The 10,715-nt window shown below is 47.7% G+C and overlaps 1 protein-coding gene across 2 annotated transcripts; it reads right to left on the bottom strand.

Annotated features, from left to right (window-relative positions):
* Positions 1 to 794: 794 nt before the first annotated feature.
* On the bottom strand, positions 795 to 9,869 carry LOC140735841 (relaxin-3 receptor 1-like). 2 transcript variants are annotated; one of them, XM_073061356.1, is made up of 2 exons: positions 7,576 to 9,869; positions 795 to 2,848 (listed from the first exon to the last, which is right to left on the bottom strand). In XM_073061356.1, the coding sequence occupies exon 1, from the start codon at positions 9,195 to 9,197 to the stop codon at positions 8,025 to 8,027; it is 1,173 nt and encodes a 390-aa protein (XP_072917457.1). In that variant the 5' UTR covers positions 9,198 to 9,869; the 3' UTR covers positions 795 to 2,848; positions 7,576 to 8,024. The 2 variants fall into 2 exon arrangements, with proteins under 2 accessions (XP_072917457.1, XP_072917458.1); XM_073061357.1 differs by having other exon boundaries at positions 795 to 1,190.
* Positions 9,870 to 10,715: the final 846 nt, after the last annotated feature.

The raw sequence follows: 10,715 nt of genomic DNA, 5'->3' as shown, positions 1-10,715 counted from the left end.
TGAGACTGGTGTGTATAAAATTGCAGGGCACAGGTTGGGTAGACTGCAGCAAGCCTATGTGCATTGAGGTAAATAAGAACAGAGCATTTAGAGGGGAAAGGTTCAGATGCATCTGAGGGGTGACTGTTTTCACCCAGAGAGTGGTGTGTACGTGGAATACAGAAACAGGTGGAAGCAGGGGAGATGACAACAGCTATGAAGTGTCAAAAAGAGGCCTCGGATCTCCCGGCACAAAGTTACGGCCGAGTGCTGGAGTTTGGAATTACATGGGTGTGAACATGCTAGGCAGTTTGTCAGGGCAGAACCTGGAACCAACTCCATTACCAAGCGGTCCTTGATGTGGGACCAAGGACTAAATGCACATATACCAACGTGATCTGTGATGTTCATCTCATCGGATATTCTGCGATGAAATTTCAACATTTAGTGTGAGAGGTGGAAGGCATGGCGAATTTGCATCAACACCTCTTCTGGCACCCACCCATACTGAGTGTGACCACAAGAAAGCGACATCCATCATCAAAGACCTCCTCCATCCAAGACATGACCTCCTCTTGCTACTCACATCAGGCAAGAGGTATGCAACACACAGGTCCCATGCCACCAGGTTCAGGAGGTTATTACCTTTCAACCACCAGGTTCCTGAACCGGTGGGGATAACTTCACTCACCTCAATGGTGAACGTGACTTCACAACTTATGGACTCTTTCAATGATTCTGCAACCTATGTTCTCAGTATTATTTATTTATTTTTTATTTGCATAATTTGTTATTTTTTGTACATCAGTTGCTTGTCGGTCTTGTTTATGTGTAATATTTTGTGAATTTATTTTCCTGTAAATACCTTCAAGAAAATGGATCTATGTACATTTATGTACAGTACTTCAACAATAAGTTTACTTTGACCCCATCACATCCTGTTAAACCCCACATGGTTCACTTACACCAGACTGCCCGTCTGTGATCATTTCTAATGTTGACTCATCCTGACATCAAGGTGGGGTTGAGGTTGGTCCATGAAGTTTCCAAGGAAGACGGAGTGTCTCTGTATTGGCATTGATTTCTTCCTAACCCATTGAAGCAGCGGTTCTCATTAGGTGTGTGAGTCACTCCTATCTTTAGAACAGAGATGAGGGGGGATTCCTTTAGCCAGAGGGTGGTGAATCTGTGGAATTGATTGCTACGAACGGCTGTGAAGACCAAGTCATTGGGTATATTTAAAGCAGAGGTTGATAGGTTCTGGATTAGTAAGGGTGTCAAAGGTTTCATGGGATAAGCAGAAGGATGGGAGTGAGAGGGAAAATGAATCAGCCATGATGGATGGGCAGAATGGCCTACTTATGCTCCTATGTCTTATGGTCTTTGCCAATGGGTTGGTCTCTTTCCAGTATCTGAGGGAGTGGTGCATGGCATCTAGGTCAGTGAGATTAGACCCTTTTAGAACAGTCAGGAATGCCAGTGCGTTTACTCCCCAGCGTCTCCACGCTCGTGAGCTTGAGTTTAGGGGGCGGCACTTTAGTGTAGCAAACACTTTACAGCCACAGCGACGTGGGTTCAATTCCACCGCAGGCTGTACGTTCTACCTGCGACCGCGTGGGTTTCCTCCCAGATTCCAAATATCTGCAGGTTAGTATGGTAATTGGGTGGCGTCGCCTGTGCTGAATTTCTAAATAAGTATAATTAGCAAACAAATGCGTATCCTTCAATCAACACTTCTAACGTTATCTAGTTCTATCATATCTAGTTCGTAGAAGCTTTCTGTGTATTAATTTTCCTCCATGTTGTGTAGGCGCTACTTAAATGAAAGACCTTCATCGAAAGCTCAGGCATACATTATCCGGTTGCAAATTAAGACTAAGATAAGATTAACCCTTTGCCCTAATTTTAAATTGTTTTTATTACTTAAAGGGAGAGCGCAGTGCCGCTGTGGAACTTTGAAATATTGTATTAGTTTTAGAAGAATGCAACCATGATTATATTCATCCATTTCCCTTCACCAGTAACCCGACGACATATCAGTGTCACGACATACTTCAGAGATACCGATTGCTTCGAAGTTCGGATGCAGTTACCGCCGATACATTGTTCCCAGTCCGCACCTAGTCTTTATTCCCTCATTCACCATGTTTGTTGGGGGTGGGAGTGGGGTGGGGAATTAAGTGAGAAGCTGTGAAGGGGTTGGTGGAAGAGTAAAAGACTGAAGAAGAAATAATCTGATAGAGAGAAGTGAACTACAGGAGAAGGGGAAGGAGGAGGGGAGGCAGAGAGAGTAATAGGCAGGTCAGGAGAAGAGATCTAACTACAAAATAATTGCTCTGCCTGATAACCTGCGAAGATTCGGATCACCAACTTTGTCAATTTTGGCACTGTCATTCGCTTGCCGGGCATAGCCACATGGGCCGAAAAACCTGTCCTCTTCCGACTCTCTGACAACGTTTCATCTCATGGTAACTAACTATAACAATTCCACTGGTCATTTCATTCAGCGGCTCGGCAGTCTGTACCTTTGAGGTCGTGGGGCTGAATCTCGGAAAAGGGTGACCCGGTGGACACACCCTCCATCACTCTGTCCGGAGCCCTGTATCGTCGTAGGGGAACGTCTACGACGATACCTATAAGAATTTACGTTGCCCCTCCCCACCATCCGAATTAACTTTAGTAAAAAAATCCAGGCAGTTCTTATTGGTGTCGGTGTCCCACATTTAATATCAGTAAATCAGAAGACCACGAAGGTGAGGACTTGCTGCGGAACAGAACGCCAGGGCAGTGGAATGATTGTTTGGAGATAGTCGACCGCCCCATTGAGACAACCGGAAACGTTCACATCCACTTATCTGAACATCTGGAACTAAACAAAACCCAAAGTTTCTATAATGGCAGGCAAGCAATCTTGATTTTAAACACCGGGCTCACCAATAGACGCGGGCGACTGCGTGACGTCAATCCCGTGGAAATGTCTTTGATTTGGAAATGACCCAAAAGTCGGGAATGGCAGGAAGTGCTTCTCTCCTGCGAGGTCCACATTCCCCGGACTAAGGAAAATTTGGATGGCATGGAAGTTCCTGTGATCTACCAGTGTGAGTGGGTTCAAAGGGACTCAGTCGCCGAATCCAAACCTCGCCTTCCTCAATTCAGAGAGGCATTGAGGTTGGGCCCATTTTCCATTTACTTTTCTGTTTGTACGTGACTGATCTCATCACCTTCTCCTCTTTCCACGTTTCACGTGTCGTGCCCCACGTTGGAGCTGGTGAGCTAATGGGTGACCCTCTTGGAATATATTGAGGCACAACCTCCATTAGTACTTCCCTCAAAACTATTGGCTTCTAGAGACCTGTCCACGTTGAGTCTTTCTAATACTTTATCCCTCGTGTTTGGAATTAAAAAAAAAAGTTCTTCCAGATTGTAGGAAGGTTGTGGAAGCTTTAGAGGGGATGCAGAGGAGCTTTGCCAGGATGCTGGCTGGATTAGAGAACATATCCGATTAGGAAAAAAATGAGCAATCTAGGAGTTTTTCCTCTTTGGAGCGAGGGAGGATGAGAGGTGACTTAATAGATAGGTGCAAGGTGATAAGAAGCATAGATAGAGTGGGCAGCTAGAGACTCCCTCCCCCCCAGGGTGGAAATGGCTAATGGGAGTGGCATAATTTTAAGGCGATTGGTGGAAAGTGTGGAGGGGCGATGGCAGGGGTAAGTTATTTACACAGTATGTTAGGTGCATGGAACACCCTGCCGGGGGCACTGGTAGAGGCAGATACATTAAGGCATTTAAAGAATTCTTAGATAGACACATGGATGATAGAAACATGGAGGGCTATGTGGGAGGCGAGAATTAGTTTGATCTTAGAGTAGATTATAAAGTCGGTACCATATATATTTTATATTCCGCACTTAGGTTCATGGGCCTCAGTGCGTAGAATTATGAGGTAAGAATTGTTGGGAATAACACATTGGGGAGAGTTTAAACTAGAATTGTTGGGGGGTGGGAACCGAACAGAAGAGACTGGGGGAGAGGAGGTTGGCTCACAAATAGAGAAAGCTTTTAGACAGTGCGAGAAGGAGGATAGGCAGGTGATAGAGAAGGGACGCGCTCAGACCAAAGGTCTGAGATGTGTCTATTTTAACACAAGGAGTGTTGTGAACAAAGCAGATGAGCCCAGAGCGTGGATCAGTACTTGGAGATATGATGTGATGGCCATTACAGAGACTTGGATGACTCAGGGACAGGAATGGTTACTTCAAGTGCCGGGTTTTAGATGTTTCAGAAAGGACAGGGAAGGAGGCGAAAGAGGTGGGGGCGTGGCACTGTTGATCAGAGATATTGTCATGGCTGCAGAAAAGGTGGACGCCATGGAGGGATTGTCTACAGAGTCTCTGTGGGTGGAGGTTAGGAACAGGAAGGGGTCAATGACTTTACTGGGTGTTTTTTATAGGCCGCCCATTAGTAACAAGGATATCGAGGAGCAGATAGGGAAACATATCCTGGAAAGGTGTAATAATAGCAGGGTTGTCGTGGTGGGAGATTTTAATTTCCCAAATATAGACTGGCATCTCCCTAGAGCAAGGGATTTAGATGGGGTGGAGTTTGTTAGGTGTGCTTAGGAAGGTTTCTTGACACAATATGTAGATAAGCCTACAAGAGGAGAGACTATACTTGATTTGGTGTTGGAAAATGAACCTGGTCAAATGTCAGATCTCTCAGTGGGAGAGCATTTTGGAGATAGTGATCATAATTCTATCTCCTTTACAATAGCATTGGAGAAAGATAGGAACAGACAAGTTAGATAAGCGTTTAATTGGAGTAAGGGGAATTATGAGGCTATCAAGCAGAAAACTGGAGGCTTACATTGGAAATAGATGTTCTCAGGGAAAAGTACAGAAGAAATGTGGCAAATATTCAGGGAATATTTGTGTGGAGTTCTGTATAGGTACGTTCCAATGAGACAGGGAAGTTATGGTAGGGTACAGGAATGGTGGTGTACAAAGGCTGTAATAAATCTAGTCAAGAAGAAAAGAAAAGCTTACAAAAAGGTTCAGAGAGCTAGGTAATGTTAAAGATCTAGAACATTATAAGGCTAATAGGAAGGAGCTTAAGAAGGAAATTAGGAGAGCCAAAAGGGGCCATGAGAAGGACTTGGCGGGCAGGATTAAGAAAACCCCAAGGCATTCCACAAGTATGTGAAGACCACGAGGATAAGACATGAAAGAATAAGACCTATCAAGTGTGTCAGTGGGAAAGTGTGTATGGAACCGGAGGAAATAGCAAGGGTACTTAATGAATACTGTACTTCAGTATTCACTATGGAAAGGATCTTGGTGATTGTAGTGATGACTTGCAGCAGACCGAAAAGCTTGAGCATGTAGATATTAAGACAGAGGATGTGCTGGAGCTTTTGGAAAGCATCAAATTGGGTAAGTCGCCGGGACCGGATGAGATGTACCCCAGGCTACTGTGGGAGGCGAGGGAGGAGATTGCTGAGCCTCTGGCGATGATCTTTGCATCATCAATGGGGAGAGGAGAGGTTTCGGAGGATTGGAGGGTTGTGGATGTTGTTCCTTTATTCAAGAAAGGGAGTAGAGATAGCCCACGAAATTATAGACTAGTGAGTATTACCTCAGTGGTTGGTAAGTTGATGGAGAAGATCCTGAGAGGCAGGATATATGAAAATTTGTTGAGGTTTAATATGATTAGGAGTAGTCAGCCTGGCTTTGTCAAGAGCAGGTCGTGCCTTACGAGCCTGATAATAATTTTTTGAGGATGTGACTAAACACATTGATGAAGGAAGAGCAGTAGATGTAGTGAATATGGATTTCAGCAAGGCATTTCATAAGGTACCCCATACAAGGCTTATTGAGAAAGTAAGGAGGCATGGGATCCGAGGAGACATTGCTTTGCGGATCCAGAAATGGCTTGCCCACAAAAGGCAAAGACATGGTTGTTGATGGATCATATTCTGCATGGAGGTCAGTCACCAGTGGTGTGCCTCAGGGATCTGTTCTGGAACCCTTACTCTTCGTAATTTTTATAAATGACCTGGATGACGAAGTGGAGGGATGGGTTAGTAAGTTTGCTGATGACACAAAGGTTGGAGGTGTTGTGGATAGTGTGGAGGGTTGTCAGAGGTTACAGCGGGACGTTGATAGGATGCAAAACTGGGCTGAGAAGTGGCAGATGGAGTTCAACCCAGATAAGTGTGAAGTGGTTCATTTTGGTAGGTCAAATATGATGGCAGAATGTAGTATTAATGGTAAGACTCTTGCCAGTGTGGAGGATCAGAAGGATCTTGGGGTCCGAGTCCATAGGACGCTCAAAGCAGCTGCACAGATTGACTCTGTGGTTAAGTAGGCATACATTGCATTGGCCTTCATCAATTGTGGGATTGAGTTTAAGAGCTAACCCTGGTCAAACCCCACTTGGAGTACTGTGCTCAGTTCTGGTCGTCTCACTACGGGAAAGATGTGGAAGCCATAGAAAGGGTGCAGAGCAGATTTACAAGGATGCTGCCTGGATTGTGGAGCATGCCTTGTGAGAATAGGTTGAGTGAACTCGGCCTTTTCTCCTTGGAGCGACGGAGGATGAGAGATGACCTGAAAGAGGTGTATAAGATGATGAGAGGCATTGATCGTGTGGATAGTCAAAGGCTTTTTCCCAGGGCTGAAATGGTTGCCAGATTGAAGACACAGGTTTAAGGTTCTGGGGAGTAGGTACAGAGGAAATGTCAGGGGTAGCTTTTTTACTGAGGGTGGTGGGTGGGTGGAATGGGCTGCCGGCAACGGTGGTGGAGGCGGATACAAAAGGGTCTTTTAAGAGACTCCTGGATAGGTACACGGAGCTTAGTAAAATAGAGGGCTATAGGTAAGCCTAGTAATTTCTATGGGAGGGACATGTTCGGCACAACTTTGTGGACCGAAGGACCTGTATTGTGCTGTAGGTTTTTCTATGTTTTTAAGTTTTCTAAATAAGGCTAGCGACTGCGGCATCGAGTGCTAGATGTCGGCGCAAATCGATAGGCTGAAGGGCGTGTGACTGTGCCCTAGAACTGTGTGACGTCATGGCCTCGTAAGCACTCTCTTTATACATTTTTCGGACAGAATTTCTTAAGTGGGGTATCTATTTGTTTTAAATATTGTTTGTCCTTTCACTGCGGTATCTCAAGGGAACCTCTTTAGTTCGACATATAACGTAGAACAGTACAGCACAGGAAAAGACCCTTCGGCCCACAATGTTGTGCCTAGTCAATTAAATCTAGTTAACTAATGAAACTAATCTTTTCTACCGAAACAATGTCTATATCTCTCCATTCTCTACACATTCATAGAACATTACAGCCCTTCCGCCCACGGTGTTGTGCTGAACTTTTAACACATTCCAAGATCTAACCCTCCCCTCCCACAGAGTCCTCCATAATGTGCCTATTTAAGGGATTCTTAAATGTACCTAATGTATCTGCCTCTATCATCACTCCTGGCAGGGTGTTCTACACCCTGATTGCCCACTTGATTCGGCAATTTCTATCCTGGGCAAAAAGCTTTGATCTATGCCTCTTATCATTTTGTACACCTCTATCATGAAACCTACCCAGTCACAGGGAGAACGTGCAAACTGCACGCGGTCGGCGCCGGGAGTGGTGATCGAACACGGGTCTCGCCGGCGTGCCTCGCGATCCTTGACAGTCCATGAAAGTCCTCGACGGGCTGTGTTTGGGGATCATCCTCCCAGAAGTGGGGGTGACCTGTCCCGCTCAACAAATATAAAGCAGTTCCTGATAAATGCAATGGGGAAATCGGGCTTGCCAACCCTCTCCGGTGGCAAGAACCTTTCCCGCGGGGAGAGGGGGCATAAATGTCCGGAAAAGCTGAGTAAACTGGCGAGGAATGAAGGGGTGAACCGTGGGATACAGCAGAGGCCCAGTGAGGAGTACCATAGGCTGGAACCACTTGCTTCTCTGGCCCGGAGAATGCACCATGCGTTCTTCGGGTAGCCGAGTTTAGAGGAGGGCGAGGTAAGGGGGACGGAAAAGCCTGTGATCAGTTCCTCTGCACCACACTGGTGCTGGTTCCAGGCAGCGTGTCGCCTCTTCTCTCCTGCGGGCCGGAGACCGGTTGAGCGTCCACCTGGTTCAGAGGGATTGCAACCTGGCTATCCTCACTCGGGTCCGCTCTGCGGGCGGCGGCCGGGTTCAGCCATGGGCGGCCGACGGAGCACATCCTCCGCAGGAGGGTCTTCAGGGACTTCCTGAAGTGCCTGGTCACTAGGCAGTAGATGATGGGGTTCAGGCAGCTGTTGGTGTTGGCCAGCAAGATACTCAGGGGGTGGATGTAGATGTGGGCGATGTAGAAGGACGCATCCCACGGCGCCATGTCCAGCTTCACCAGAACCCCCCAGAAGGTTATGGAGTGGTTCGGGAGCCAGCACAGGAAGAAAACCAGGATCAGTGTCGTGACGGACCTGGCGACTTTGGAATGTCTTCTGGAGTTGTTGCTCCGCAGATTATGTCGCCGCAGAAAGTTCAGGATTAACAGGTAGCAGACGGAGATGATAACCAGGGGACATAGGAAGGCCACAGTGACCTTCAGAATATGGTAAAGCGCCAAAGAATATTGTCCATCGGGGAATCTCTGGATGCACACATGCTCGCCGTTGAAGTCCACAGTCCGGGAGTAAATGGTAGGGGGTAGACTGGCGAGGGCGGCCGCCGCCCACAGGCCCAGGCTCACCCACTTCAGAGTGCGCCTTCGCTGCGGCTTCCTGCCGGCTCTGACGGTCTGCGACACCCAGCAGCAACGGCTGACACTCATGGCGGCCAGAAAGAAGGCGCTGGCGTACATGTTGAGGGAGGTGAGGAAGAGAGCGATCTTGCACATGCCGTCACCGAAGGGCCACTGGTGGTCTAGGGCCACTTCGGCCGCCCACAGGGGTAGCACGAGTACGAACTGGAAGTCGGTCAGAGCAAGGCTGAAGACGAAGACATGGATGGCGGGCTGGGAGCGTCCGCTGCCTCCCCGCACCAGGTACATGACGAGAACGTTTCCCAAGAGTCCGACGGCGCACAATACCGAGTACAGAAGCACTGTCACTATCCGCAAAGCGGCGTCTACCGGCCCGGCGGGTCTCAGCTCAGTCAGGTCGTAAGGGAATGTGTTGTTCAATTCTTCCAAGTAGCTGCTGTTCCGAACGTGCTCCAGATCCCAGTCGTCCATCACTGTAGCGCACTACACGGGACCCACGGGCAGACGCTGCGATGGTCTGACTCTCATGATACGGGTCCAGCGCCTGTTCGTCCTCTCAGTCGGATATACGGAAGGGCAGGGAATCCTTCCCGGAGCTCCGGGTTCAGTATTTATCCCACAGTCGCCGGGTCAAAACAACCGCACTGGCCAGTGTCACATCGTCGTTCACACGGTTTCCAATACTCTGGTAATGCCGCCTCTTTATTCTTGGTCGTAAATACCGCGGCGTCTTGTAAACAACGCTTAATCCTCTACTGGCTATGAATCCTCGGATCCGAGTCCCCAATTCCTTTATCAGGAGCGGTTTGGAAAATCTTCCCGTTAATTACTGACATCATCCCGCCCGCGTTGGATTCCCCAGGAGAATTTCAAGGAATGTCACGCAAACTATTCCCCCGGTACAGCATTCTGCGCCAAAAGGCGGCTTCGGCATTCACTTACATTCTCTCTCTCCACATCGACTTACTCACCAGGAGTCCGCTCACTGGTCGAAATAGCACTGGGAGTTAGTAATCCCGTCCCTCATGTCATTGTCTGTGCTGTAGGTTAGCATCAGAGCGACCGGGATGCAGTGTATCTGTGAGTTTCTCCTCCTCTTGCTGTGCCGATCACAACATTAAAGGTTCAGTCTGCGCCCACCTTGGGGGGGGGGGGGTTCGAGTCGCTGTCGACGGTGCTGAAGTCACGAGGGTGCCCAAGTATTGTATTCTCACCGCCCTCCCAAACCGAGAGCTCTCCAGGGTGCTGACGTCCGCCGGCTGAGCGATGGGGCAGTTTAATTGCTCGGCCTTACCTAGTCGGCAGGTTAGAAATGGCGGACTACACGCGAGATTCCAAGGCTGAACCCGACTCCATCACCGGCTTTGCTGTGCGGCTGAAACCGCCTCGCTAATCTCGCCAAGCAAATAGGCGTCTGAAGGCGAGTCCTGGTCTGTTGACTAAGATAGCATTAATTCAGGAAACAATATTATTTTGAACTCTAAGCGTTTTGTAGAAAAAAATAATAATAGAAAAACACCGACCCCCCAGGCGTGTCAGAGGTGGGAGGGGATGCGCGAGAGGGGTCCGAGTGCCCCAGCGTGACAGAGACAAGAACAGTTTGTTAAGGGAAACACCGACAAAACCCGTGGAGCTATAGGAATGAGAGGCAAATGGCAATGGAATATCTCAGATGTAATGGTCACATGTTCTCTAAATGGAGCCCAAACATGAGAGATGGAGTTAGGAACCGTGCCGAAGTTAGTAACAGTCACTTCAGTCACATCAGAAAGCTACAATATGAGAATAGAGTATCTTGTGTTACAGTGAGATGTGTGTATTCTACAGAGTGGCAATATATTAACTGTTAACTTTCCATTAATAAGAAAAATACTTTTAAATTAGTATAAGAAAAATATATGAAAAATATATGACATATCCCTGAGGGGGAAAACAATTACCCTACCTAATTCCACTTTCAGGTTACTGAGATACGTTCCACACCCCCCT

The sequence above is a fragment of the Hemitrygon akajei genome, chromosome 11 (genome assembly GCF_048418815.1).
Source record: "Hemitrygon akajei chromosome 11, sHemAka1.3, whole genome shotgun sequence".
Classification (NCBI taxonomy): Eukaryota; Metazoa; Chordata; class Chondrichthyes; order Myliobatiformes; family Dasyatidae; genus Hemitrygon; species Hemitrygon akajei.
Note: the sequence above shows the minus strand (reverse complement) of the source record. Positions and strands in the feature narration are given on the sequence as shown.